The sequence below is a fragment of the Mchenga conophoros genome, linkage group LG11 (genome assembly GCF_057382185.1).
Source record: "Mchenga conophoros isolate Kocher_MC1m ecotype Shallow Benthic linkage group LG11, M_conophoros_male_GT1.1, whole genome shotgun sequence".
Taxonomy (NCBI): Eukaryota; Metazoa; Chordata; class Actinopteri; order Cichliformes; family Cichlidae; genus Mchenga; species Mchenga conophoros.
Window position 1 is genome coordinate 31,853,327 of NC_140536.1, and position 24,220 is coordinate 31,877,546.

At 39.9% G+C, this 24,220-nt stretch overlaps 2 protein-coding genes across 5 annotated transcripts in view; one reads left to right on the top strand and one right to left on the bottom strand.

The window, feature by feature from the left end:
- Nucleotides 1–24,220, top strand: part of sema6cb (semaphorin 6Cb) — a 153,400-nt gene that overhangs the window by 23,358 nt on the left and 105,822 nt on the right. For 3 of the 4 annotated variants that reach the window (XM_085292517.1, XM_085292519.1, XM_085292520.1), the window contains exon 3: nucleotides 17,663–17,791. The exons of the other annotated variant lie outside the window; for it this stretch is intronic. The gene's annotated coding sequence lies outside the window, so the exon portion shown is untranslated. The remainder of the gene's footprint in view (nucleotides 1–17,662; nucleotides 17,792–24,220) is intronic. 4 annotated transcript variants of the gene reach the window in all.
- Nucleotides 19,632–22,271, bottom strand: LOC146564614 (uncharacterized). The gene has a single exon (XM_085290217.1). It carries the CDS (start codon nucleotides 22,269–22,271, stop codon nucleotides 21,576–21,578), a length of 696 nt encoding a protein of 231 aa, XP_085146343.1. The 3' UTR covers nucleotides 19,632–21,575.

Sequence of the window (24,220 nt, forward strand, 5' to 3'; positions counted from 1 at the left end):
AGTGGTATTTTTTTCCCTATTATTTTAGAAAGTGTGTTTACTTTGAAAGATCAATAGATTTTGAACTCTTTTCTCTACGCGTTCCTTTTATGTTGGCCGAGTCTTATCAGGTTGTCATCAATTTAGCATTGCCCAGTTGGACTCACAGGTGCTCAAGATTTTGGTTCTGTCATTAGACTAGTCTTTGTTAGAGCTTCAGCACTGATGTTTTGTGCCAGTTTTTTTTTTTTTTTTTTTTGTCCATTACTCTTTATTCTGCTGGCAAATTGTCTAATTTGCTGGAAATGCCTTTGAATGCTGATCCTTTGTTAAATTCTCAGATGACAGAGAGATTAGAGTGAGATCATTCCAGATGAAGAAAAATGTCTGCTATTGAAATTTTGTGTAGTAGTGTGTAGTTGGCTTTGTGATGTGTTGACAAGCACTACGCATGTTCACTCTGAAAAGTCAGACGGGAACTTAATTTGCATGTGAGTTTGCATGTGTGTTGCGACACACATCTCGTGGCAACAAAGCTCTTTGCATCCTTGAAGCCATAATGTCTCAGTTTGTGTTTAAAAATGCTTTTTTACTACTTGGAATAGATTAATATAATGAAATTGAGAAAAATGAAAGACACACTTCAAGGATATACTTTTAAAATAATTCCAATTCTTATTTGCCAATGTCAGAAATCAGTTTTAAGTAGTTTTACATAAGTCTTGATAGAAATTACTCAAAATGGCTTGTAAATCCCTTTTTTTTTCTTTTTTTTTTTTCTTTCTTACAGACTTACTTGGTATTTCAGTAGACTGCTGATCCCAGCTGTCCTTTAATTTAAGAAAATATTGGCTAAAAACAACCCAAGAAAAAAACCGAGTCAATGGTCACACTGTATTTCGTCTTTCTTTAAGCTACTCAAACCCTTTAGGCCATTGTGTATCCTTCTTTATTTGGATTTTGTCTGCTTTTTAAATATAGCTTTTAAAAAAATATTTTCATGGCTTTAATGGTAAATGGTTAATAACTTATTTTATTTAAGGTCTTGACTACAAGGAACCAGGATTGCAAGTTTATTGGTACTCCCTATTCACCATCAACATGGTAATTACTTTAAGTGGACTCTTGGGGAGGAGGAGGCACAGGGTTAGAATTTTACATGATTCCCTGTTTTGGTGTTCAGGGAAGTGTGCAGTCAATATATATTGCGTCAGTCAGATCTAATTCACACCCCTTTAACCAAGCGGGTGCGAGATGTCAATAAGCTTTTCTAAGCTTCACCCTGGGGTAACCCTTCATGAAGGTTGGTTAGTTTTAGCTCAACTAGGAGGATTATGTAATTAACCATGGTTTCCTTAGTAACTGCTGTTATGGAGTTTCATTGCGTTCATTTTATGTCATTAGTACCGCTTACTTTAAATGGATTTTAGATGCTATCAATATGCTCATGGTGCAGAAGACCTGCAATCTGCTTACTTTGGTCTGAACCGTAGCAGAAAAGTTTAATGTGTTTTTGTTTTTTTCTTATATGCTTTAAGGTTTAAATGGTTTAATTTTGGCATATTGAGCTCAGATAGCACTGGCCGATGGCTTTGAAACAAAGGTTGGTGCTTACAGGAAAGTTTAACAATCTGAGTTTGTGTACTTCTATGTTAAAGAAAAAAATTATTATTATTATTATTATTATTATTATTATTATTATTAAATGGAGAGGGATCACATGGATGTCAAGTACACAGCTTTAGGTTTTATTGGCATCCACCCTGCAGGTACAGTAAATGAAGTGATTTTATAATTTGCTTCCAAGAGATGCACTTGGGCCAGGTGAACTTCTTATTCAAGCCACATTATAAAGGTTAAAACAATGTCAAAGATGTATCATATGGAGGCGTAACAAACTATTACACGCCTAGTTAACATCAAAAGTGCAAACAGTCATGTAACAGAGTGAGTATTGTCCAGGAGGTCTGTGGATTCCCTGCTTTCTGGCTCCTTTATTGTGTGGGTCAAACCACACCAACCTTCCAAACTTGACCTGCATTTTGATTGCAACTACATGCTGTGAAGCTTTGTGACTAACATGTTTCAGCACGCTTGCATTGACATTTTGTTACACAGCTGCCAAAGTGTTTAAAACTGATGCCCTGAGGACAGACGAACTCAAAGGGTCAAAACATAACCAGCTATGTTGTCTTCTGGGTTAATGATGGGCAGAGTTGTTTGATTTGGAGATGTAACTTTTCAACTTCCAATGAGATTATTATATTTTTTACTGCGAAGAGCATGCCGTAACTGCTGCAGAGCAGGAGGCACTTTATCCGAGAGCCTCTCATATTTCTTAAATTGATGTTTACAAATTCCCTAGGTGGGGCATTAAGGAAGATTGGTATATTAATTGCCATCGCATGCCATCTAAACGGGTAATTGCAAGCTGTTTGCTGGAATGCAAATGTGCTCAGCTTCAGTTTGATGGAGCTTGTTTATTGAAGTGCTGGTCGCTGACAAATTAAGATGGTTAAATTGATGCCCTTTACTTTTAAGTAATCAGTTTGTTTGCTGATTGTTGTATTAGAGTAATAGCAATTTGCCATTTTTCTTTTTTTTGGGCATATCAACACATTAACAACAGCTCAGTGGCAAAAAGGACACGGTTGGGACCTCTGTGTGCTACACTAACAATTATTTTCATTATTTGTTAAACCTCCAGTCATTTTAGATTATTTATTCAAATGTTTAGAGTAGCTGTTTGAGACTTTTGGAAATGAGAACCTCTAACTTATCTGAGAACTATGACTTTTACTCGGGTGTTTAACATATAACAACAACAGAATGTAACAAAACAAAGGAGCAGATGAATTAGTTTGTATGGAGTACATTCCTCTTCCATTTGTGTTGTTACTGTTTTGAGGCTGAAATATTAAGTATCGAAGTCCATAGCTACATGAGTTAACCCATAATTACTCGTATGTATAACAATGCCAGCCCTACAGATGGTTGTGATTTATTTGTTTTTTATTATTGTCTTGCTCATGTATATCAAATTGAGGTAATATTTTTTTGGCTACATCACCACACTCTGTGAGCAACTAATCAACTCAATGTTTCATCACGATAACTCATGCACCCCAGCTTGTAAATTGTTTTTTCCATATCCCGGGGTTCAGCAGTGCAACTGTAAAGTATGCAAATGTGATTTACTTGCATAAAAATACATTCTGAGCCTCTTGGGTATTCTTCCTCAATAAAAGAACCAATGAATATGAATGACTTAGTTTTTTTTCATTTATTATCTTATAAAAAAGACATTTACCTGAATGCCATTTTTCTCTGCACCACTGTGATTTGAGTTAAGCTACTTTCAGCCATCGTTACCATGAGACTGATCATGACTGATGAATGTCTGTGGTAGTCAGCTTAAGATATTGGCATCCCCCTCTGTTCCAGAACACCTCAACACCTACCGTTTTTAATAATATTGGCCGTCCCATATCTTTACATATGTGTGGGTGTTTGAAATAAGTTCATTTTCATTCATCCCTTCTCGGCGGGCTTGACTCCTGCACTTAGTATCCAATTTCTGCCCATTTGTGGGCGTAAGCAGCAGAACACTCTTTCTACAGCTCCCGTTCGCTTCCTGAATTTCTCCACACATCAGCACACACCGTCTGCAGGGCTGATCCATGGAGAGGGGGGTTAAGCGCTCTCCTCATAAGCACCTGTGTACCTCAAAGATCAGGGGATGAGAGTGGGCGGGTGGGATAAGAACAGAAGGCGAGGATGAAGCAGTTGAGAGGGTGAGGAAGGTGATTACTGAGGGCCAGCTTCAGAGAAAGTGGCACTGGGAAGAAAAGATGATAGAATTCTCTTTTCATTGTGGTACAGCTGAACAATTTCTCTCACACACACACACACACACACACACACACACACACACACACACACACACACACACACACACACACAGTTATTTGTCAGTCCTTTCTTCCTGTTTGCGGTTATTTTCAATCACTCCGCCTGCCTCTTAGAGCCCATCGGCCTGTCCTCTTTCTTGTATTTCTTTTCACCTTTGTTATCATTTCACTCTTCAACTTCTGTGATTGGAGAATACTGAGCATCAATGATCTAATCTCATCCCTATTCATCACTCTAGGGCCTCCCTTTCCCTTTTTCCCCTCCCTTTCGTCAGTCCCCACATCACTCAGTACACAACTTGCCGCCTCTGCTTTTTACCTCTTTGTTTCACATGTTTTGTTTAGCTTTTAAGTCCCCTTTTTACTCATCCGACTGACTTGCCTACCGTAGAAAAGTTGACACGGCATCACAAGCAAAAGGCTTGGTAAGCTTTTTAGAGCCAGTCACAGTGCACCATTTCCCCCATCTTAATTACTGCTGAAACAAGCAGCTATGGGAAGTTTCAGCACTGGTGGACCCGTCATTACTGACAATCTCCCGGCCTTTATCTGCCATAGCTAAGACGCTCTTGCACTGCGGGGCTGTGATGATTGCTTTACTGAGCTTGGGTAAGAATACGGGGGGGGGAAAGAGGATGATCAGAGACTGTGCAGTTGGAGGTTTTTCATAACGGTGAGAGTCATAGCGGTGAAGCTAAAACCCTTAAACTTAAAAAAAAAAAAGTCTTTTAAACCAAATGCTGCCCAAACCCTCCAAACCACCATCTCAATGTCCATGGTGATTTAACACTCTCCAGCTCCAAGAGGAGAACTTCAAATCTATTACACTCACCCTGTCTCGTCAAGCATGCTTTTGCTGAGGTGTCCAGCTCTTGGCTCCCAGCCTCCTGTCAACACAAGGCGCTAAAGAACACCAGATTGTTTGTGCCCTTCAGATGAAGGCATCAGCACTTGGAGCTCAGGATGTCAGGAGTCATTTACTTGTCCTCAAGCAGTGTTTGCATCAACTAGCAAACCTATTACTTATCAGTTACAAACCAGTTCTTAAAGCATCGTGTATGAGTGGATTGAGACCATGATGCAATTTGGAGCTTTTAACTGTTTTAAGGTTTCTGTAAGGAGAACTGTTATGCTCATGTATTGATTTTGTGACTCCTAAAAAATATATATAGATATAGAGATATAGATGTATAGAAAGAAAAATAAATAAAAATCTATTTCATACTTTGCTGTGGTGCAGCTCTTTCACTGCTCTAAACACATCATTCTCACTTCCATCCCCCTCCCTTTAAGACAACTTCCCTCTGATTGGATGTCACAGACAGAATACTTGAGCAGTAGGTGTAGCTTCTGGACTCGCAGCCAGAAATGGTCTGAGATGACCATATTAATCCTGCCTGTTCTCACTGACATTGTGCTGACCCAGTTCACATATTTTACTGAGCCAAAAAACTGCCAGAAACACAAAATAATTGGAACAGTCTTGAGCTTTTGAATAGCAAGAATAACTTGCACATACTCTGACTACATTATTTAAAAAAAAAAAAAAAAAGAGGGGTTGCTGAGGCGCTCTGTAACACCATTTTATTCTAAACAAATGTATTATTGGAGCAATTCAGCAAGCAAAACAGACTGATGTGCATTGACTTCCAAGTCTTCAGCAGGATCTCTACGTCTTTGAAACTCGTTACGTTTAATATAAACAACTATCATATATATATGTGAGAAAATAGGCCCACTATAAAGGTTCCCTGTTCCTTTTTTTGGAGTACACGTCCAGTTTGCAGAATAATGTATGAAGTCCAAAATCAGTGAATTGTATAAAGGCCTAACATGTGTATTTAAAAAGATTTTGAAAAACAGATCAGAAGTACTTGTGATATGTCTCAGAAATAAATGATAACTTGGAAACTTCTGTATCTGCAGAAAGCTTTTTGCTCAATATTTCTTGGGTTATTTACATTTGACGAAGCATGACTCATTGCTTCGAGAAACTGTTAAGTCTGGCATTCTTTGTGGTTGAATTGTTATTTCAGAAGCCTTTTCTTCCATTTTTAGGAAACAAATGTATTTCTGGCTCTGAGATGAGTCACTAAATGTGAACATAGTGATAATCAATCCGTAGTAGTAACCCAAAGGCTCTGGAAATGTTCGCCGCTGTAGACCAACCAACTGTTTTCACCAGCCATTGTGCAGCATATAGTCTACCTTCTGTGCTCACTGCTTGTGCTTCAGTGTTCCATGAAATAACTTGGCTAAATTTGCAGGCTCGTGGGTGTGTGATTGCATGCAAGTGCGTGTTTGTGCGTGTGTGTGTAGAGCTCCATCCGCTTCCAAATGGACGTGGGACTGTGCTAAAAAGGGAGAAGTGAGGCAACTGCTGGCAAAGAGCAACTGCGACCCAGCAGGTGGAAACAGGTGTCATTACTTACCTGCCTGGCTGTTAGCACCTGCCCCCAGGTGGAAAAAACCTGTTCTTGAGAAAACAACCCAGGTAGAGGGACACAAGGGAGTGAACCTTTTTATTTTTCCATTCTGTAAGCTTGGGCGGGCTGCATTTCTTCTTAAGTGTATTCTTGTGGTCATTGTGCTTCACACAAGCTTGAAAAAACAACTTCAATGCACAGCCTTGCTGTAATTTTGAGTCTCAGAAGAAAGATTTGGAAATTTACCATAATTTTATTTCCACAACTTGGAGCCGGACTGCAGATTTATATACTTCCTTAAACAACTTCAGAATAACTTTGAAAGCCAGTATTTCACATCTTTTGCCATTCATCTCAAGTTCACATTTTCTGACTATACTGTTTTTACTGTACTGAAACTAGATGATGGCTTGTATAGTGTATATTCAATTTGTTTAAGCTCTGTTACCAGTTTTTACACTGCTGATACTCTACCACCCCATAATCTCATAAATTACTCATCACTTGATTTCTACTCAGAGGTCACATGCATAATTCAGAAAACATACATAATATCATAAAGGAGTAGATTGAAATTCCAGCATTATTGGTGTTTTGTCTCCTTCTAAGCTTGGGTAGAATATGTAAAAGTGCAGCATGGGAGTTTATTTTTACAAGTAGAGCACAGTGGGAGGATTTTTTTTTTTCTCCCCGAGGTTGTTACAGTCTTCTCAGTTCTCTGCACAAGCTTTGGATATGCTTTCCAACTGCATAATACCAACTCCAACCATGCCGGTGTTGTCTCAAGGGCAAAACCTGAATAGGGAGTAGCTCGCTGCCCCGTTGATGGATGAAGCTCATCCATGTGCCAAGTTCAACAAGTCACCCGCTCTTCCCTTGCCATGCACCCCTTCAGCCTTTCTTTCAGCATACTGGTCTGTGTGCCCCCTGCTATTGCACTCATCTTCTCCCTTTTCAAATGGTAATAAAACTGAACCATGCTGGAACTCTTCAGCTAGGAGTGAACTCTCTCTTCTCAGAAGAGAAATTATGGATGGTCATGCAGAGTTTTTAAGGTTTGGCCCAGCAGGCACCAAAAATTTTCCTTGTGGCCGAATCATTTTGGCCACAGTCTAGGCAGCTTACCGCAATACACCACGGGTCTCTGGCTATTGTTATTATGCATAATGGAACAAAATCCAGTTTCAGTGCCCTCTCTGCACACCCCCTCCCCTCACTCTCTGCTCCACAACCACTAATGTAGGGGATGTTGCCTGGCTTCTGCATGCTAGTGTGCTGACAACTGCCCATATTAAATTAAATTTGCCTCTTGAGCAACATAAACAACTCACATCCCCCCCCCCCCCCCCCCCCCCCCCCCGCCCAATCAAAGCCCGTTTAGCGAAAGGACAGACATTGACGATCAAAAGCTGAGCTCCAGCAAGGCTGCTCTTGGTGTGTTTGGCTTGTGGAAAGCGTGGACACGATCACACATAAAGTAGAGAGAAAGAAGAAACATAAATTTGCATCTGTCTTCTATTGTTTCATGGTTCCTTGTCTACTCATCCCACAGCCATCAGCTGTCAGTACACCTGCCAGATAATATAAAGAAAGCTTTTTTTTTTTTCTCCAGAGCTTTTTTTTCCCCAGAGTTTTAACAGATGCAGCAGTTTCAAAATATTTTTTAAAAAAATGTACAAAGCAACAGTATTTGCGTCAGTCTTAATTGTTGTGGAACATTTTCTTTCTATAGTTCATCAAAAGGGTGTTGCAAAAATGCAGTGTGACAAATATTCATGACTGCTCTGAACATAAAATATTAAAGGTGCGCAGCTGTGGTGCATTAGAGGTATGCATTACGACTGTGCCATTGGCAAAGGTGTAAAATATTGCCCATTACAGCAAATAAATAACAGGGCATTGTTAGAAATAACAGAGCGGTGCAATCAGCTGCTTCTGCAGTGAGCCTGTCATCCTTTGGGAAAACTGCAACACCGCCTTCTTGGACTGCTCCACTCCTTATTCTGGCTTGCAGCCTCAGTTTGCGCACTGCACATGTATTAGATTTCCACCTGCTGTTGCTGGTTCTACTTATAGTGACCCTTAAGCTCACAGCAGATCTCCATAGCAAAAGGCAGACTGATGTCACCAAATGCCATCCACAACAGTGGAATGGAACCACTGTAGCTCCTATGCTCTATACATTTTTAAAAGTTGTAACGTCCGCCATTTTCTTTGAGTATTTATTACACGGCGTGCTTCTGGGAAAAGCCTGTTCTAACGTTTGAGTCTAAGGTTTATTTTGTTTTGAGTTGTCTTTCTGTTTCTCATCATTTCAGTTTATTTTGAAAAATCTCAACAGGATCTTCAGCTCTATTGTGAAAGGTTTATGTGGAAAATAAACAAGCGGACGGTGGAGCCACACGCTGGGTTTACCGTTGTCGTTACTTATGACAACGCGTAAAAACAGTCGCTTGTCCATTCGTAGTGTAGTTATTTTAAACATAAGAGAAAGAGAGAACTTTAAGAAATGAATATAGCCACTACAGTACCATCAAAACGATGAAAAAATATTGCCGTAACAGTTGATTTTTGGGACACCACGAAACAACGATGGTGTAATTTGAAACGATAGACGTTTTCACATCTTCATCCGATATATATCGTTATATCGAACAGCCCTGTTTGATTTGTTGATTACAAATGTGATTGACGTATAAGGACTTAGGCCTGAAGTAACAATCGAAAGTATCAAGTTTGCAGCAAGTGCAAAGTTAAGATTTAACATTAAAACTTAACATTTAAAGGCTTGTTTTAGGGCTTCTGTCCCTAATTCTTTGAGTCCTAATCTTCCGTGCCTCACAGTCATTAAATGTTCATGTGTGCTCGTGGTTGAGGTTTAAAATCACTTCCAGGTGCATGAAGATTTTCAATGAGGCAGCAAAAGCGTTGGCTTCTGTCTGTCGCATTGAACTCTTGCAAAACTGGTTAGTAGGACGAAGTCTGAGATGCATTTACCATATGTTGCCTGCCAGTTCTTCTTGAAGGTTTGACTTTGCATAGAGCAATAAAGTACTCACAGCACTGGTCAGCAAAATAAAGTGATATCTTTTTCTTTCTCTCTGTAAAAGAGACAGAAAGAGAGACAATCTTGGCAACACTTAATTTTCAAAACAGCCAGACGTGTCCATGAAGGCAAGGCTACACCCTATTAAACATTGAGATGAAAAGCACTTATTAAGTTCTTGTCAACATAAATAAGTTTAGGCGTGTGCTGTGAGCCAGCAACTATAAACCAGTTCTTGGCCAGTTTCCAAAGCTGTTGTAGTGAGCAGCATTTACTCATGATCGATTGTCAGCTGATTTTTGTTTTTAAATCCTTCACGAGGTTCAGGGTTCCTCCGAAGCAGCTTCTTGTAACTCGGCTTCTATCTTTCTTATACTGCACATGTGAAAGGCCACAAGTTCCTAGAGTTCATGTAGGGGAAAAAACACAAGAGTACAAGAGTCCAGCGCTTGTTCCTGCAAATAACACGAAACAAATTGGATACAGAGACAGAGGCTGTTGAGAGAGGACAAGCCAGACTAGATGACCATCTAGCCCTTGCAGTGTCAGTGACCCAACCAATATGCTGTTGATCTTTTTCCCTTAAATAACTCCAGTCTTTATTGCTACAGCCTTTATCAAAACCTCAGATCATGGAAGAAAAACTCTGGGTTGTAAACAGTGGGTTGTTCGCTTGATTACAGTTGCGTGCTTGTGCTAGTGTGTGCGTGAGTGGAATCTTGTTGATTGTCTGCATGAGCTGATTGGTGGTGATTTGTGCGAGGGAGGGATGGAGTGACAAAGTAAATTGAGGCGGGGAGTGGAGTTGTTGACTGCCAAGTTGTAGGCTCACTGTATAACTTGTCTGCAGCTTGCTACATAAGTCATGTTTTTTCTTGGGGCTTTTCATAGCACAAAAAGGCAGCAAAGCAACAACTAGGGTCCTCTCAAAAGACATTAATCTGAAGCTGGCACCGCTCTGAAATGATCACCTCTCACTTCATATGTCTTTATTATGGTTTAACAACCCTCTAGAGTTGAAGATTGTTCTGTTTGTTTGGTTCTTTGTTTTCTTTCTCAATAATTAAAGCCTGAGGTTAAGCAACACAAACTTGCCTTTTAAAAAAAATAATAAATAAATTCTGTTTGGGGTACCTATTGGGACTAAATATTGGTTCACAGTATGAAGGAAAGCAGCACTGTATTCAGCTACAGCCATGCCTCCCAGTGGTGCTGCAGCATTGTCACTGCTACTGGATTTCAACATGGAAAACACGGCTACTCTCGCAGAATCCAGGCGTGTGTTTAAGAAGTTTGCAAAACAATGCCTGAGTGCCTTTTTTAATGTCTTTTTTTTTCTTTTTCACAGTTTATTACTTGTGTAAAACTAAGAAATACAGAAACAATCAGCTGACATTTGTCCAGGAGGGAAATTCTAGGGCTCTGTAATTTAGTCATTTGTGTAAGAGGGTGGCAGTTTGGAGATTTTTATTTATTTATTTATTTATTAGGATTTTATTGGAAAACATTCCCACTCATATTTCCAGTGGCTTTGACTCTTAATTAAATGCAGCCTCTAAGCAACCTTTTATAATTTGACTGTATGATGACAGAGACGAAAGAAATCCTGTCTCTTCAGCAGAAATATACACGTCTGATGGTTTAATGCTACATTCATGCAAATATTGCCTGCTGTCCTTGTTTCAGCTCAACTGTTTGTTCTTTCATTTTTTCCTCTTTGCTTCTCTCTTTGGTACCCCTCCCTTTCTCTTCTGTTCTCTGCTCCTCCCTGTCATCACCTTGGCAAAAACCCTTTCACAGGCCCTGAAACACTTAATTGACTTTTCATTGGCACAAGCTGTAATTGGCTTTTAATCACCGTTTTACATCATGTTTTGAAATTCAAATCAGCAGTGTCAGCTCAGAGAAAGGGGCCTCTTCAGTGCTTTGCTGTCATTCACGGATGCTACAAGAGGAGCATCTCAGTATTGATGGCATGTTTAACATCTTTCACTTGCTAAGTGAGTGAACGGAAACTTCAGGGTTTGTGTATAAGGTCCCTTCTGCAAGCACCAATCTACAGACTGAGTGATACTTGATAGAAAACATTTGGTTTCGCTGTGGCTCTTTCTGACAGGCAGCAGTTATGAGACGTTAGCATCATTTGCACAAGAACCAGGTAGATGGTGCCTTTCTTGACCTCTCTCACCATTTAATGCTAAAAGAACCCAAACAAAACCCACCAAGTTCTGAGTATCATAAAACTAATGTCATATCCCAGTACATGCAGTGGAAAATAATGGACAGCTTAATTTATGTAACAGTAAAAAGCAAAGGTAAGTCATAAATACGTCAGCAACCTCAAAGTGTGCATTGTGTTACGCAAACAATGCTTTTTTTTGCTCTTATGGTGTCTATAATGTAACTATACAGAGAGAAATGTGTATATAGGTTTATATATATGTGCATTGTGAGCACTGTTCGATAAGTCAGGGTCAGTCTTCCACCTCCGCTCAACACTCTAAAAGCAGTTCCCACGCTCTCTGTTACCGATGGATGAGAGATGAGAGCAGCCATGTACACTTGGATGGCATCAGTTTTACAGTACCACTTTTGTGTGTGTGTGTGTGTGTGTGTGTGTGTGTGTTTGTTAATTTCTGTCTTTGTTCTGACCAACTGTGAGCCTGCATCAAGATGCCTGTAAACTCCTATACTTCAGCATGGCCTGTAGTTATTTGTGCTTTGCTTGGAAAGCAAATCCCTTCACGATTCCCAGCTCTAACCCTTTCTCACATTGGTTAAAGAGCCATAGGAGACAAGGATTAGCATACATAAGTGTTTTTTTTCTTTCTTCACTTTCTGTCTCCCTTTCAACTTTTAACTCCTTTGTTTTTTTTGTTTTTTTCACATCAACCCTCTCTCCTCTTTGTCGATTCCTGTCACTTTCTCTATTTCCTCCTTTCATTTCCTCCTTTTTACTCCTTTCTGTGTTTTCACTCTCTTCTCTCCCTGGTGGCTGAATGATCGTGAGTGACGTTTAGCAACTCTTCAGCCGCCAGGAAGGCTTTGGGAGAGAGCCCACTCTTTTTAGAGCATCCGTGATGCTCCCCAACAAATTGTGACACTAAGACGAAATGTAAGCTGGCAGCCAGCGTGTAAACCGTTCAACTCCTTAGACCCTGGACAGTTTTTTTGCTCCACTGCTGCATAAGACTTATTTCATTCTCCTTTCACATTCCTTCGGCGCCCAGCTGGAGAATGGAAAATAATATTTTTTATTTATTTATTATTTTTTTTAACTTCTGGAACAGAGCAGAGGAAACCCTGTTGCTCGACAATCCCTCCCACCACAGCCTTTCAGCTGCTCCAGTGTCTTTCCTTGATTTAGGATGTAATTCAAAGATTTGCACTTAAATTCTTCGTTTTCTCACTCATTTCTGTCTCACCTCCACTAAAACGTTCCTTTCAGTTTTCATTATCATTGAACTGTCAGGACAAAACCTCCTTGTTGTAAATCACGGTTCTCTTTCCACCCCAGCAGGAGGGATTCATTTTCCAATTCACTTGCCACATGTGATTAATTTTGGTTGAATTGTGAGGGAGGCAATTATGATTTCAAGTATTTCATATATTACTTAACATTGAATAGTCTCCTTAGGTCATCATTCAGGCGCTATATTAACTTTAAATAATCAAAAATAATAAGACTGTGATAATGCACATTCTGAAACTGAAATGGGAACGCCGAGCATTAATATCTTTCGGGTTTGTCACTTGGCAGATTCATGTGTTATTAAACACCCAGTCAAATTTGAATGAATGGAAAAAATTAATTAGATCAAATGATTGAAGGTCTTTGCTATTTGCCAGTAGCTGATCTAATCAATCAAATGTTCTATTCTAGTTCATTAATTCTAATGTTCGAAACACTGTAAAATGCTAATGTTGTTGCTAAATCTTGATGTACATATGCCAGTTTATTATTTTTAATAGTCCCGTTAATGCTCAAAAGAATTACGTGGACTAAGTTGCCCATTTGTGCACAGCCCTAATTGGTACACTATGTGCAATTCTAGTATTTTATGAATAATACTAGCTTATTTTGAATTTGATGGAAATTCAGTTCAAATCAGCAAGTCTCACAACAGTTGGGATGGGGCAACAAAAGAGTAAAATAATAAGTGGCACTGAAATGAGAGAGCTGGAGGAACATTTTATAACAAACTGACAAAATGTCATTTAACCTAGTTAGCTCACTGGGTAAAAAAAAGAAAGAAAAAAGAGCATTTTAGAGAGGCAAAGTGTTTCTGATGTAATGCAGGTTGAAGCTCTAGCATGCAGAGAAGAAGCCGTATTGTGACCATGATCCACGGGTCTCGGATTTGCAAGTCATTGCATTGTTTTTCTATAAAGCGCCCACACTTTTTTGGATTTGGGATGTACATGAGCAGTGCATCAGTAGCTGTGGGTTGGGATGATAAATGCTGGCAGTGAAGATGGTTTGTATGAGCTTATTTAATTGTAATAAGGGGATAATCCTTAAATTCCAGCTGGCTTTAATAAAAATTAGAAGTTCCTAATGTAAAATGGCCACAGTATGGTTTCAGTGTGGCTCGTCTGAGCTGCGCTGTCCTGGTGAATAAGGGCTAAAATTCCCAAAAATAAAATCTGTAGAAAAACCCCAAAACATAAAAAGTCACAGTGGTAGAAGTTTTTTGTGGTGCTAACACACAACACACATCAATACGACTCTTCACAAAATCAATCCATTGCTGCTTTTGATTCGGGAGAATGAGCTGTTCTGCAAATTTTGGCTTCCAGGACGGATACGTTGGACAAGGACATAGCTAGTGTAAGAAGCTGTGTGCTGCTGTACCAGTAAATGTAGTAACTGATTGAGCGGGAAAACCACAGACTTAAATGTCAATGGTAAAACCGCACACACTGTGTAAAGTGTCTCTCCCACATTAGCTCAGTAGTTCAGCAACCTCTCATATTAAGCTTCAGCAGGTCTTCTGTCCAACCCTTCGTTACTGATGACCCATTATCAGAATCTTTGTCCCTCTGAGGCTGTGAAACCAGACTGATAACGAGGCTTGCCATTTGAAAGGCCACAGTATTCTCACTGTGTCATGTCTCATTACAAACCACCACGATATTTGTTTACATCCTCTCCTGGCCCCTGAGCGCTCTTATCAAGACCTTTTTTGTAAGAGCCCCTGCAGTCCAAAACACCTTCATCAGAGATGGGTCTGACAATTTCTGCATTAGTGTGAAGTGCAGTTGCACTCTATATTTTCCATCCTCTGCTGCCCCCTCCTCAATTATTTCTTTTTCTTTTTCAGTGAGATGAGTCTTATTTCTGCACAATTGCACTGATTGTAATCTATTCCAGCTTTTTTTTTTTTTTTTAAAAAGAGCTCAACCTGAAATGAAGCCATTCATCACAGAGTAAACAGCATAGCAGAAGGGCAGGAGCAGGAGAATGATAAGAGAAAATGCTTGGGGTAGAGGCAACAGAAGAGAAATCCATGCTGAAAAAGCAAACAAAGCATGACACCCTTTGCCTGACAGAAGTTCGCCATCCCCTGCTCTCCTCACGAGGATGTGACATTTAAGAGGGTGGTGTCTTGTTATTGCAGGCCTAATTAACATTCCACGTTACGCCAGCTGGAGATGGACACCCTGCCAGTGCCGTCCCCCTTTTCACCCTCGTGTTTGTCCATGAAGTTCTTTGCTTTCTCTAAGTGTAACTGGCTCTCAGTGTTCCCTCATGCCCTGAGGTCTTTATTGTGTGACGATGCACACGGGCTCTGCCAATGTCGTCTCAAATGTTCCACTGTGGTCAGTCTATTTGCCATTGCCAGAGGTGTCAGGCAGTAGTAACCATGGTGACAGTGTAAGGTCTGAATTGTTGGAGGTGTCGGAGCCCTCGGGGGTGCTGCAGATCTAACTACAAGAATCTGTGGCGCCCAGTGAACTTTCTCTGTCAGGTCAGTTACCGTCTTATGACAAGATGTCGAAAGTGATTGATTTCCTTTTTTTTTTTTTTTTTTTTTTTAATGAAGATGTATTTAAATTTAAATATATTTCTCAATATATCAAAGTGGCCATGTCTGTGGAAGTTTCTCTTTGATAGTTTTGTTTCCACCATGAATGTTATGATTGCTGATGTGATTATTTTTGCATTTTTATTTCAACCTTAAAGCTGCTGTTTTTAGAATAGGGTTTAGAGGAGAATTCCTGTCTGACCAAATCAATTACCGTCAGTTTAAAGCAGTAAACCGGTTTGTTAAATTTAAAGATCCCAAAGCAACAGTTAAACAAATGGGCGACTTTAGTCTAAGAAGACCTGCACAACTTCCAAACTGCCACGAGGATGGTTTTGGCAAAGGATTTCTCTCTGAAATAAAGTAGGTTTAAAGCAGTGAGCTGTTTTTGAAGCCTAAAGTTGACAGAGGTGAACGATCCTGTTCACTCCTGTGCTAGTGATTTGGTAAATATAGAGAAGCTTAGTATGTAGAAATATGTGAGTATTCAAGGAAATTTATATAAAAATGGTATTGACGTAAACTTGTATGCACAGCCCCCATGGCTTTACTTTTCAGACCCTGAATGCTATGACCATCATGTACATGCATTTCTATAGAGATTAGACGGGGATTTTTCGGATTTCTTTTTTTATTATGTACTTTTTATTATGTACTTATGTACACAGTCGATATCACCACAGAGCTCATTTAAAATTTGAAGTAACTCTTCAAAAATGTTACACCAAAAAACAGTTTTTTTTTTGTTTTTATTTAGTTTGGTTTGATGTTGGTAATGATCAAAGCAACGATTTAACAAAAAAAGAAAAAAAAACATCTCTATATTCACTCCCCATCCTTCAGTGATTTCCAGAAAGAGCTGAAAACATTTAGTGTGTGAGAACAAGGAGCAATCTGACATGCAGGGCAGGGGGTACAGAACTGAAAGAAAACAGAAAATTGCAGACAACAAATAGTGGATAGTGACTTTGAAGTATATATATTTTTGTTTTGGTACAGGCGCTGTACTTATTATACTTGATGCTTAGATGTTATCCTTTTTGCACAAAACCTTAAACACTCTCTTCAATGGAGAAACAGAGTGACATAATATCGGACGTTGCTGCAAAGAAAGTTAATTAACGTTATAGCGTTTATGGACCTCTTGAAAAAATGCGAGAACTCTTTTTTTTTTTTTTTTTTTTTCCCTGCTGTTGGTCCTCATTTCAAAAAAAGGGGGGAAAGCTTAGATATGGAACAACAATTTGATATTAGAGCATTAATTCTTGAGTAAAATTAAAGAATTAGAGAACCAATTTTTTTGAGAGATAATTTCAAATACAAAGCTTGAAACATTGTTAGTCACACAATTGTCACACATGTCACACTGACAATATTGTGAAATGGTGTGAATGTGAGGTATCAATCATTACCATAAGTAGTGGTGTGTGCACCTTAACCAAATAATACAGCATGAAGCTGTGCACAAAATGTGTCCTAGAATTCTTCAAACTAGCCAAAAATACACCAAATAAATTGGCCTCCTCCTGGTTTTAGCACATGTGTATGTGCTTCATTGTGATTTATTCATCACCTCAGTGTTTGGCTACTTATCAGCAGTGCAGGCAAGTATTGAGCTTGTGGAGATGATAGAATTGTGGGACTTGCTGTGCCGGGCTGGAACAATAGATGATGAAAATAAGAGTGGCAGTGCAGAGTGGGGGTGGGGGGGCGTTGTCACTCGTGTGAAAGATGGATGCCACACAGAGCCAGGGCTGAAAGTGGGACAGCTCTCAGAAGGACAACCGGGAGACAAAGGGCTAAGACACCAAAAAGCCTCAGAATCGGCAGTCTGAGGAGATCTTTCAAGGACTGATTCCGCAGTCCTCTGTTTCAGGCATGCCAGTCTAATAAATAATAAGCATGCGCAGTTTGGTTTTGAAGTTTATGGCCCCTTCTCTGCTGTCAGTTCAAATCAAACTCCAATTTAGATTGTATTCCTCTGTGCCTCTAACTGTAGTGCTTTCTCCCACTGGTAGTAAATTCCAGTGACATTTCATCGTCTTTGATATCCTTGATTGTGTACTTCACCTCAACTAAAACACAGCCTCTGAGTCTGTGCTGGTCTCTGTAGACTGTCTCCACTGATCAATTCTTCAGCCCATCTGTCTGCCAGGCTTATTCACAGGGCCGCACCATAGGCAGACGAACTCTCACGGCAGGAGTCTTCATTAAACCAATCCTCCCTACCTCCTCCTCTCCCTCCCTCCTTTCCTTTTTCTATCTCCACAGGCCTGGGGAAAGTTAATAAGAAGATTCGATCAGCTGGCAAACCACCCCCCACCACCCCCACCTTCCTCGACGCCATCCTCTTATCCCAGCCATTGTGTTGCTGTGACTCACTGACATAGTTGGATGCTGGTGAGTCAATAATGGTCTAACCTCAGCTGTTTTTTGATGGGGGTTAGTTCACTTAATTTGAGAAATATTGCTAACTGTTCCAAGTATCAGATGTAACTACAGCAGTATTAACGCAGCTTTATCAGTTGTAGCAAACGTTGTTCTGCCTTATGTTCATATCATAGCTTGATTAAAGCTGCTAAGTAAGTGAACTTATATTAGCTGTAGTTTCTTGTTTGTATTGTATTGTATTGTATTGTATCTTTATTTGTTTCAGACATATAAAACAAAAAACAATATATACACACTACATATATTTTCATTTACAGATACGAATATATATGTAGATATACACACACACACGTATGTGTTCAGATAAACAAAAAATATATAATGAAATAAAACAAAATCGTCTGACATAATGTAACAATGTTTGGTCTGAAAAGGAGTAGGAAGAAGTATGAACATACTTATTAATTCCTACCCCTGCTCAACATCTTATTGATCCCACATAATTCACCTAATTCCCATCATCACATACTCCACACGATACACGAGGAGAACCTATATAAACTTGGCTACCGTGACTGATATAATTTGGATATAATTTGATATTTTTATACATACAATGGGTGATCATCTTTATCGGTATCATATTCTTCCAAAATCAGTTTTCGAAGTATTTTCATGAACTTACTAATTCCTGAGCATTGCTGTAGATCTATAGTAAAACTATTCCACAGTTTTACCCCATAAATAGTGACACAAAAGGTTTTAACCTTTGACCGTGCTTTAAGAATCCTTAGATTCAATTTCCCCCTCAATTCATAGTCTCCTTCTCTGTCATAGAACATCCTCTGTATATTTCCTGGTAACATATTGTATCTGGCCTTGTACATAATTTTTGCAGTTTTATATTTTATAAGATCCATAAACTTCAGTATTTTTAATTTCAAAAACATGATGTTAGTATGGTCTCTAAATCCTGCTTTATTAATCATCCTGATTGCTTTTTTTTGAATTTTACATATTGGTTGAAGTGCAGTTTTATATGTGTTTCCCCAAATTTCCACACAGTATTCCAAATATGGCAATATAAGTGAACAATAAAGTACCCGGAGTGATTTGGAAGGCAAAAAATATTTAACTTTACTTAGTACGGAGATGCTTCTTGACAGTTTGGCTTGTATATGCTTTATGTGAGGTTTCCAGCAGATTTTGTTATCTATTATCACACCCAGAAATTTTGTATCCGAAACTTGCTCTATTTCAACATTGTTTACTAATAATTTTGCTCCTGCATCTTTTTTACAATTTCCGAATAACATAAATGTAGTTTTTTCCAAATTTAATGATAGCTTATTTCTATCAAACCATGTTTTCAGTTTAATCATTTCTTGTGTGACAATTTCCAAAAGCTGATGTAAGTTCTCTCCAGCACAAAAAATATTTGTATCATCTGCAAATAGAATAAACTGTAGTATATCTGATGTTCTGCATATATCATTGATATAGAGGATAAACAGCTTTGGTCCCAATACTGACCCCTGCGGAACTCCACAAACAATGTCCATACACTCTGATTGATATTCCCCAATTTTCACAAATTGCTGCCTGTCTCTCAAATAACTCTTTACCCATTCTAACACCACTCCTCTAATGCCGTAGTACTCCAGTTTATCAAGTAATATGTCATGATTAATTGTGTCAAAAGCTTTTTTTAGGTCAATGAATACACTAACTATACATTGTCTTTTATCTATATTGTTGGTGATATTTTCGATCAGTTCCATTAATGCCAATGATGTTGATCTATTTGATCTGAAACCATACTGACTATCTGTTATTATTTTGTGTTTATCTATAAATTTGTCAAGTCTATTACTAAAGACTTTTTCCAGTATTTTTGAAAATTGAGAAAGTAGAGAGACAGGCCTATAATTTGTGAATTGGTGTCTGTCACCATTTTTAAACAGTGGTGTTACTTTAGCTGTTTTCATTTGTTTTGGGAATGTACCAGTTTGTAAGGACAAATTGCAAATGTGTGTTAAGGGTTTGGAAATGCCCTCTATCACTCTCTTAACGATTTCCATATCAATGTCGTCAGAGTCTGTAGAGTTTTTTGTTTGTGATTTCCCAACAATATCAATGATTTCCATTTCTTCCACCACCGTTAAGAACATTGAATGAGGATTGCGGTCAATGAGTCTAGTTTCTTTCTCTACAGAATCTGTTATATCAGGAATTGTTTCAGCCAAGTCTGGCCCAACACTTACAAAGAATTTATTGAACTCATTTACCACATCTCTCATATTAGTAATATTTCTATCATTATTTGCGAAATACGAAGGATAGTCTGCCTGCCCCGAGCCCTTTTTGATGATGGTATTTAATGTTTTCCAGATCCCTTTAATATTATTTTTATTCATAATCAGTAATTTTTCATAGTATTCCTTTTTACATGACCTTAAAATACTCGTTAATTTATTTTTATATTTCTTGTATTTATTTTCAGCTTCTGTGCTTCTGTTCATTATAAATTCTCTGTATAAGGTATTTTTCTTCTTACATGCATTTTGCAATCCTTTTGTAATCCATGGGCACTCTGCATATTTTTGTTTTTTACTATATTTCTTTACTGGGCAATGACTATTATATAACAGTTTAAATTTTCCTAAAAAAATCTCATAAGCTTTATCAATATTTTTTTCCTTATACAGCATCTCCCATTCTTGCTTGAGTAAATCACTTTTGAATGCGTTTATTGACTCTTCTGTTCTCACTCGTTTGTATTTTATTGTGTTTTGCTGTTTAACCTTCCTGTAATTGCTGTTATACACTATAAAAACAGGTAGATGATCACTGATGTCATTAATTAGGAGACCACTTATGGTTCTATTTTCTATTTCATTAGTAAATATATTGTCTATTAGGGTTGCCGACTGTGCTGTAATCCTGCTGGGCTTAGTGATCACTGGAAAAAGTCCCAAGCTATACATTGTATTAATAAATTCCTCTGTCGCTCTCTGCTTGTTTGGATTTAGTAGATCTATGTTAAAATCCCCACAAATGAACATGACTTTTTGATTTGTCCTAATGAATGTTTTATCTACCCACTCCTTAAAAATTTCAATATTAGAACCTGGTGTTCTATATATACAGCTTACAATGACATTTTTCTCTTTTCCCATACTAATTTCTATTGTTACACACTCTAATATATTATCTACCGCCACCGTCATTTTTTCTACCATCTTGTATTTTAAATTTTTATCCACAAACAAGGCCACACCACCGCCATTCTTATTCTTTCTATTTGTAAGATTTAATTCATATCCATCTATTACAAAGTCCTCTCCTTTCTGTTTATTAATCCATGTTTCAGATACTGCAATCACACTGAATGGATGTGTAAATTTGCTTAAATATTCCCTTATTTTGTGAAAATTTGCATATAAACTTCTACTATTAAAGTGGATTATAGATATTTTGCCGTCGACCTTGACAGTTTTGTTGAATTGTTCTTCAGTATGATAGTAGCAGGTATTTTTGATGTTAAAAAAGTTCAGTTCTGGATCAATGTCCTGCTCTGTGAAGTGTGTTTTGTATTCCGTGTTTACTGGTGAATTTATCTCCTGATTAGCAATCCTTTGTGGTAGCAATGTATAATTCCCAGATAATGAATTAATTGATTGTTTCATCCTTGAATACGTTACGCTTTAGCTTCCGTTGTTGTCTTCTATTACCTGCTTTGATGACTGTAGATTGTTTGTCCCGCTCCTTGCCTTTGTAGTCAAGTGACCTGTTAATATTTTTCCAGATCCTGGATGCATTTGATGACCAGCACCTTGGCTTCCTCCGGTGTACCGTTGAGCTTTATAAATATTTTACAGTTTGCAGTCCAGGTGTTCTGAATTTTACCCAGTTTCTTTAGGTATCGTGCTTTCTTCGCTATGTCAGCATTGGATTTGGTTAGATGGTCATTCATGTAGACGTTCGATCCTTTTAGTTTCCTCCCCTGCTTCAGCAGTGCATTCTTGTGTTTCCTGTTTACAAATCTTATGATGATAGCTGGTTTATCACTAGCATTTCTCCTGGGCAAGGGGTGGCATGCCTCGATGTTATTACAGTCCAGGTCGATCCCTTTCGACTGCAAGAAACCAGCTACTTGTTGCTCCGCAGAGCTCCCATCCAGATCTCCTTGCTCCTCTTTACTGCCAGCTGTCACAGCCCGAGCATATGACCGGGGTTTTATGTACAGCCCTGTGATGATCACGTCGTTCATTCTGGTATATTGCTCCAGGTCCGCGACCCTGCTCTCCAGATAGACGATCCGTTTCTCCTTCTCTGCATTCTGGTTACGTAGCGACCTTATTTCCTCGACTAAGTCTAGGATATATTTCTGTTGTAGCTTGATAGCCGATGTTTCCTCAGTTAGAAAGTCCAATGACTTTTTGATGTCCTCAATTTCATCGGCGTTCGGTGTTCTCTTAGGCCCCATTGCTTGTTGTCTTGCTCGCTCCGTTCACCGTCTTGTCACTGTTGATTTACTTGGTGGTGCCTTGCTAGAGGATCCTGAGCCCAGTGGCTGCTGGAGGATCCTGGGCCTGGTGGAGCCGTAGGATCCTGGGCCTAGTGGCTGCTGGAAGAGCCTGGGCCTGGTGGCTGCTGGAGGATCCTGGGCCTGGTGGCTGCTGGAAGAGCCTGGGCCTGGTGGAGCAGGAGGATCCTGGGCCTGGTGGCTGCTGGAAGAGCCTGGGCCTGGTGGAGCAGTAGGATCCTGGGCCTAGTGGCTGCTGGAAGAGCCTGGGCCTGGTGGCTGCTGGAAGAGCCTGGGCCTGGTGGCTGCTGGAGGATCCTGGGCCCAGTGGCTGCTGGAGGATCCTGGGCCTGGTGGAGCAGTAGGATCCTGGGCCTAGTGGCTGCTGGAGGATCCTGGGCCTGGTGGCTGCTGGAGGATCCTGGGCCTGGTGGCTGCTGGAAGAGCCTGGGCCTGGTGGAGCAGTAGGATCCTGGGCCTGGTGGCTGCTGGAAGAGCCTGGGCCTGGTGGCTGCTGGAGGATCCTGGGCCTAGTGGCTGCTGGAGGATCCTGGGCCTGGTGGAGCAGTAGGATCCTGGGCCTAGTGGCTGCTGGAGGATCCTGGGCCTGGTGGCTGCTGGAGGATCCTGGGCCTGGTGGCTGCTGGAAGAGCCTGGGCCTGGTGGCTGCTGGAAGAGCCTGGGCCTGGTGGCTGCTGGAAGGGCCTGGTGGCTGCTGGAAGGGCCTGGTGGCTGCTGGAAGAGCCTGGGCCTGGTGGCTGCTGGAAGAGCCTGGGCCTGGTGGCTGCTGCAGGAGGATCCTGGGCCTTATCCGTGTTTCCAGCTTGATTTCAGACTGAGCATCGTTCTGTCTCAGAGACAGCAGCTGGGGAGGTGTGAGACTACTTTAGCTCGCTGCACCACATCAATCCCTTCTTCAGGCTCCAAACATCCACAAACACAAACACTGAAACATGCATTCAGCAGATAATGAAATAAATATCAACAATGTCCTAAAGATCTGCACTAAAATGTGCACTGTTGGAAACTAATGATCCAAAGTAATCCTATCTTTTTCTGTGATCGGTTACCTGTAAATGAAAATCCTGTAAATAGCTTTACCTCACTTCACACCAGTGTAAATCACTGCTGTCTTGATCTTAGGGTTCAGGCTTACGTTACTGTGCATACACAGAAATAACACTGGTGTCTGTGTCGGGGCAGTATTTGTTATTTGTACCAAAGTTTTTATGTTGAAGTCGGGAATAGAAGAGCACGGAAATGGGGCAAAATATGTGAACAGCAATCTTAGTGTTATTTTCATCTAAGCTGTGTTGGAGAAGGCACATTTTTGCCGAGTGTTAGGAGGATTAGAGCGAGAGGAACTGTAAACAAAAAAGGGCTAGTAATAAATGGTCATCTTCAGCCTAACAAGACTTCCCTATTTACTGAAACCATCAGAACCCTTGTATTTTATATTTCTTTCTACCTGCTGCTATGCTGTGCTTTGCAAGGTGAGGGGGTGTCGGTTTGGCTCAGTTGTCCTGCCAGAGAAATGGATTTGCCATGATGGATGGCATCAGTGGCACTGTACAGGTCTCAGCCTGTTGCTGAATCACAGCTTTAAACTAATTTTGTGGGCACAGCAGAGCCGTTGTGCTTTGTGCCCGAGCTTGGGACCTGGCTCATCTAACAGCCCAGCTGAAGCTTGCATGCCAATTACACCCCCCCTCCAACCCCCACCATTGGCCAAGAAGAGCAGGCAAAGCAAGAAAATAAAGAAGTATCTGCTCACTTGCTGAGGCAAACACTTTGCTTTAGTGCCCTTGTAATTCAGTAGTGTAGGTAACAGCCATGCGCTGTAATATCCTGTGGGCGAGCACCGAGTTAATTTAATTATACTCGTCATGGTCACTTTCCTTCCCTGTAAA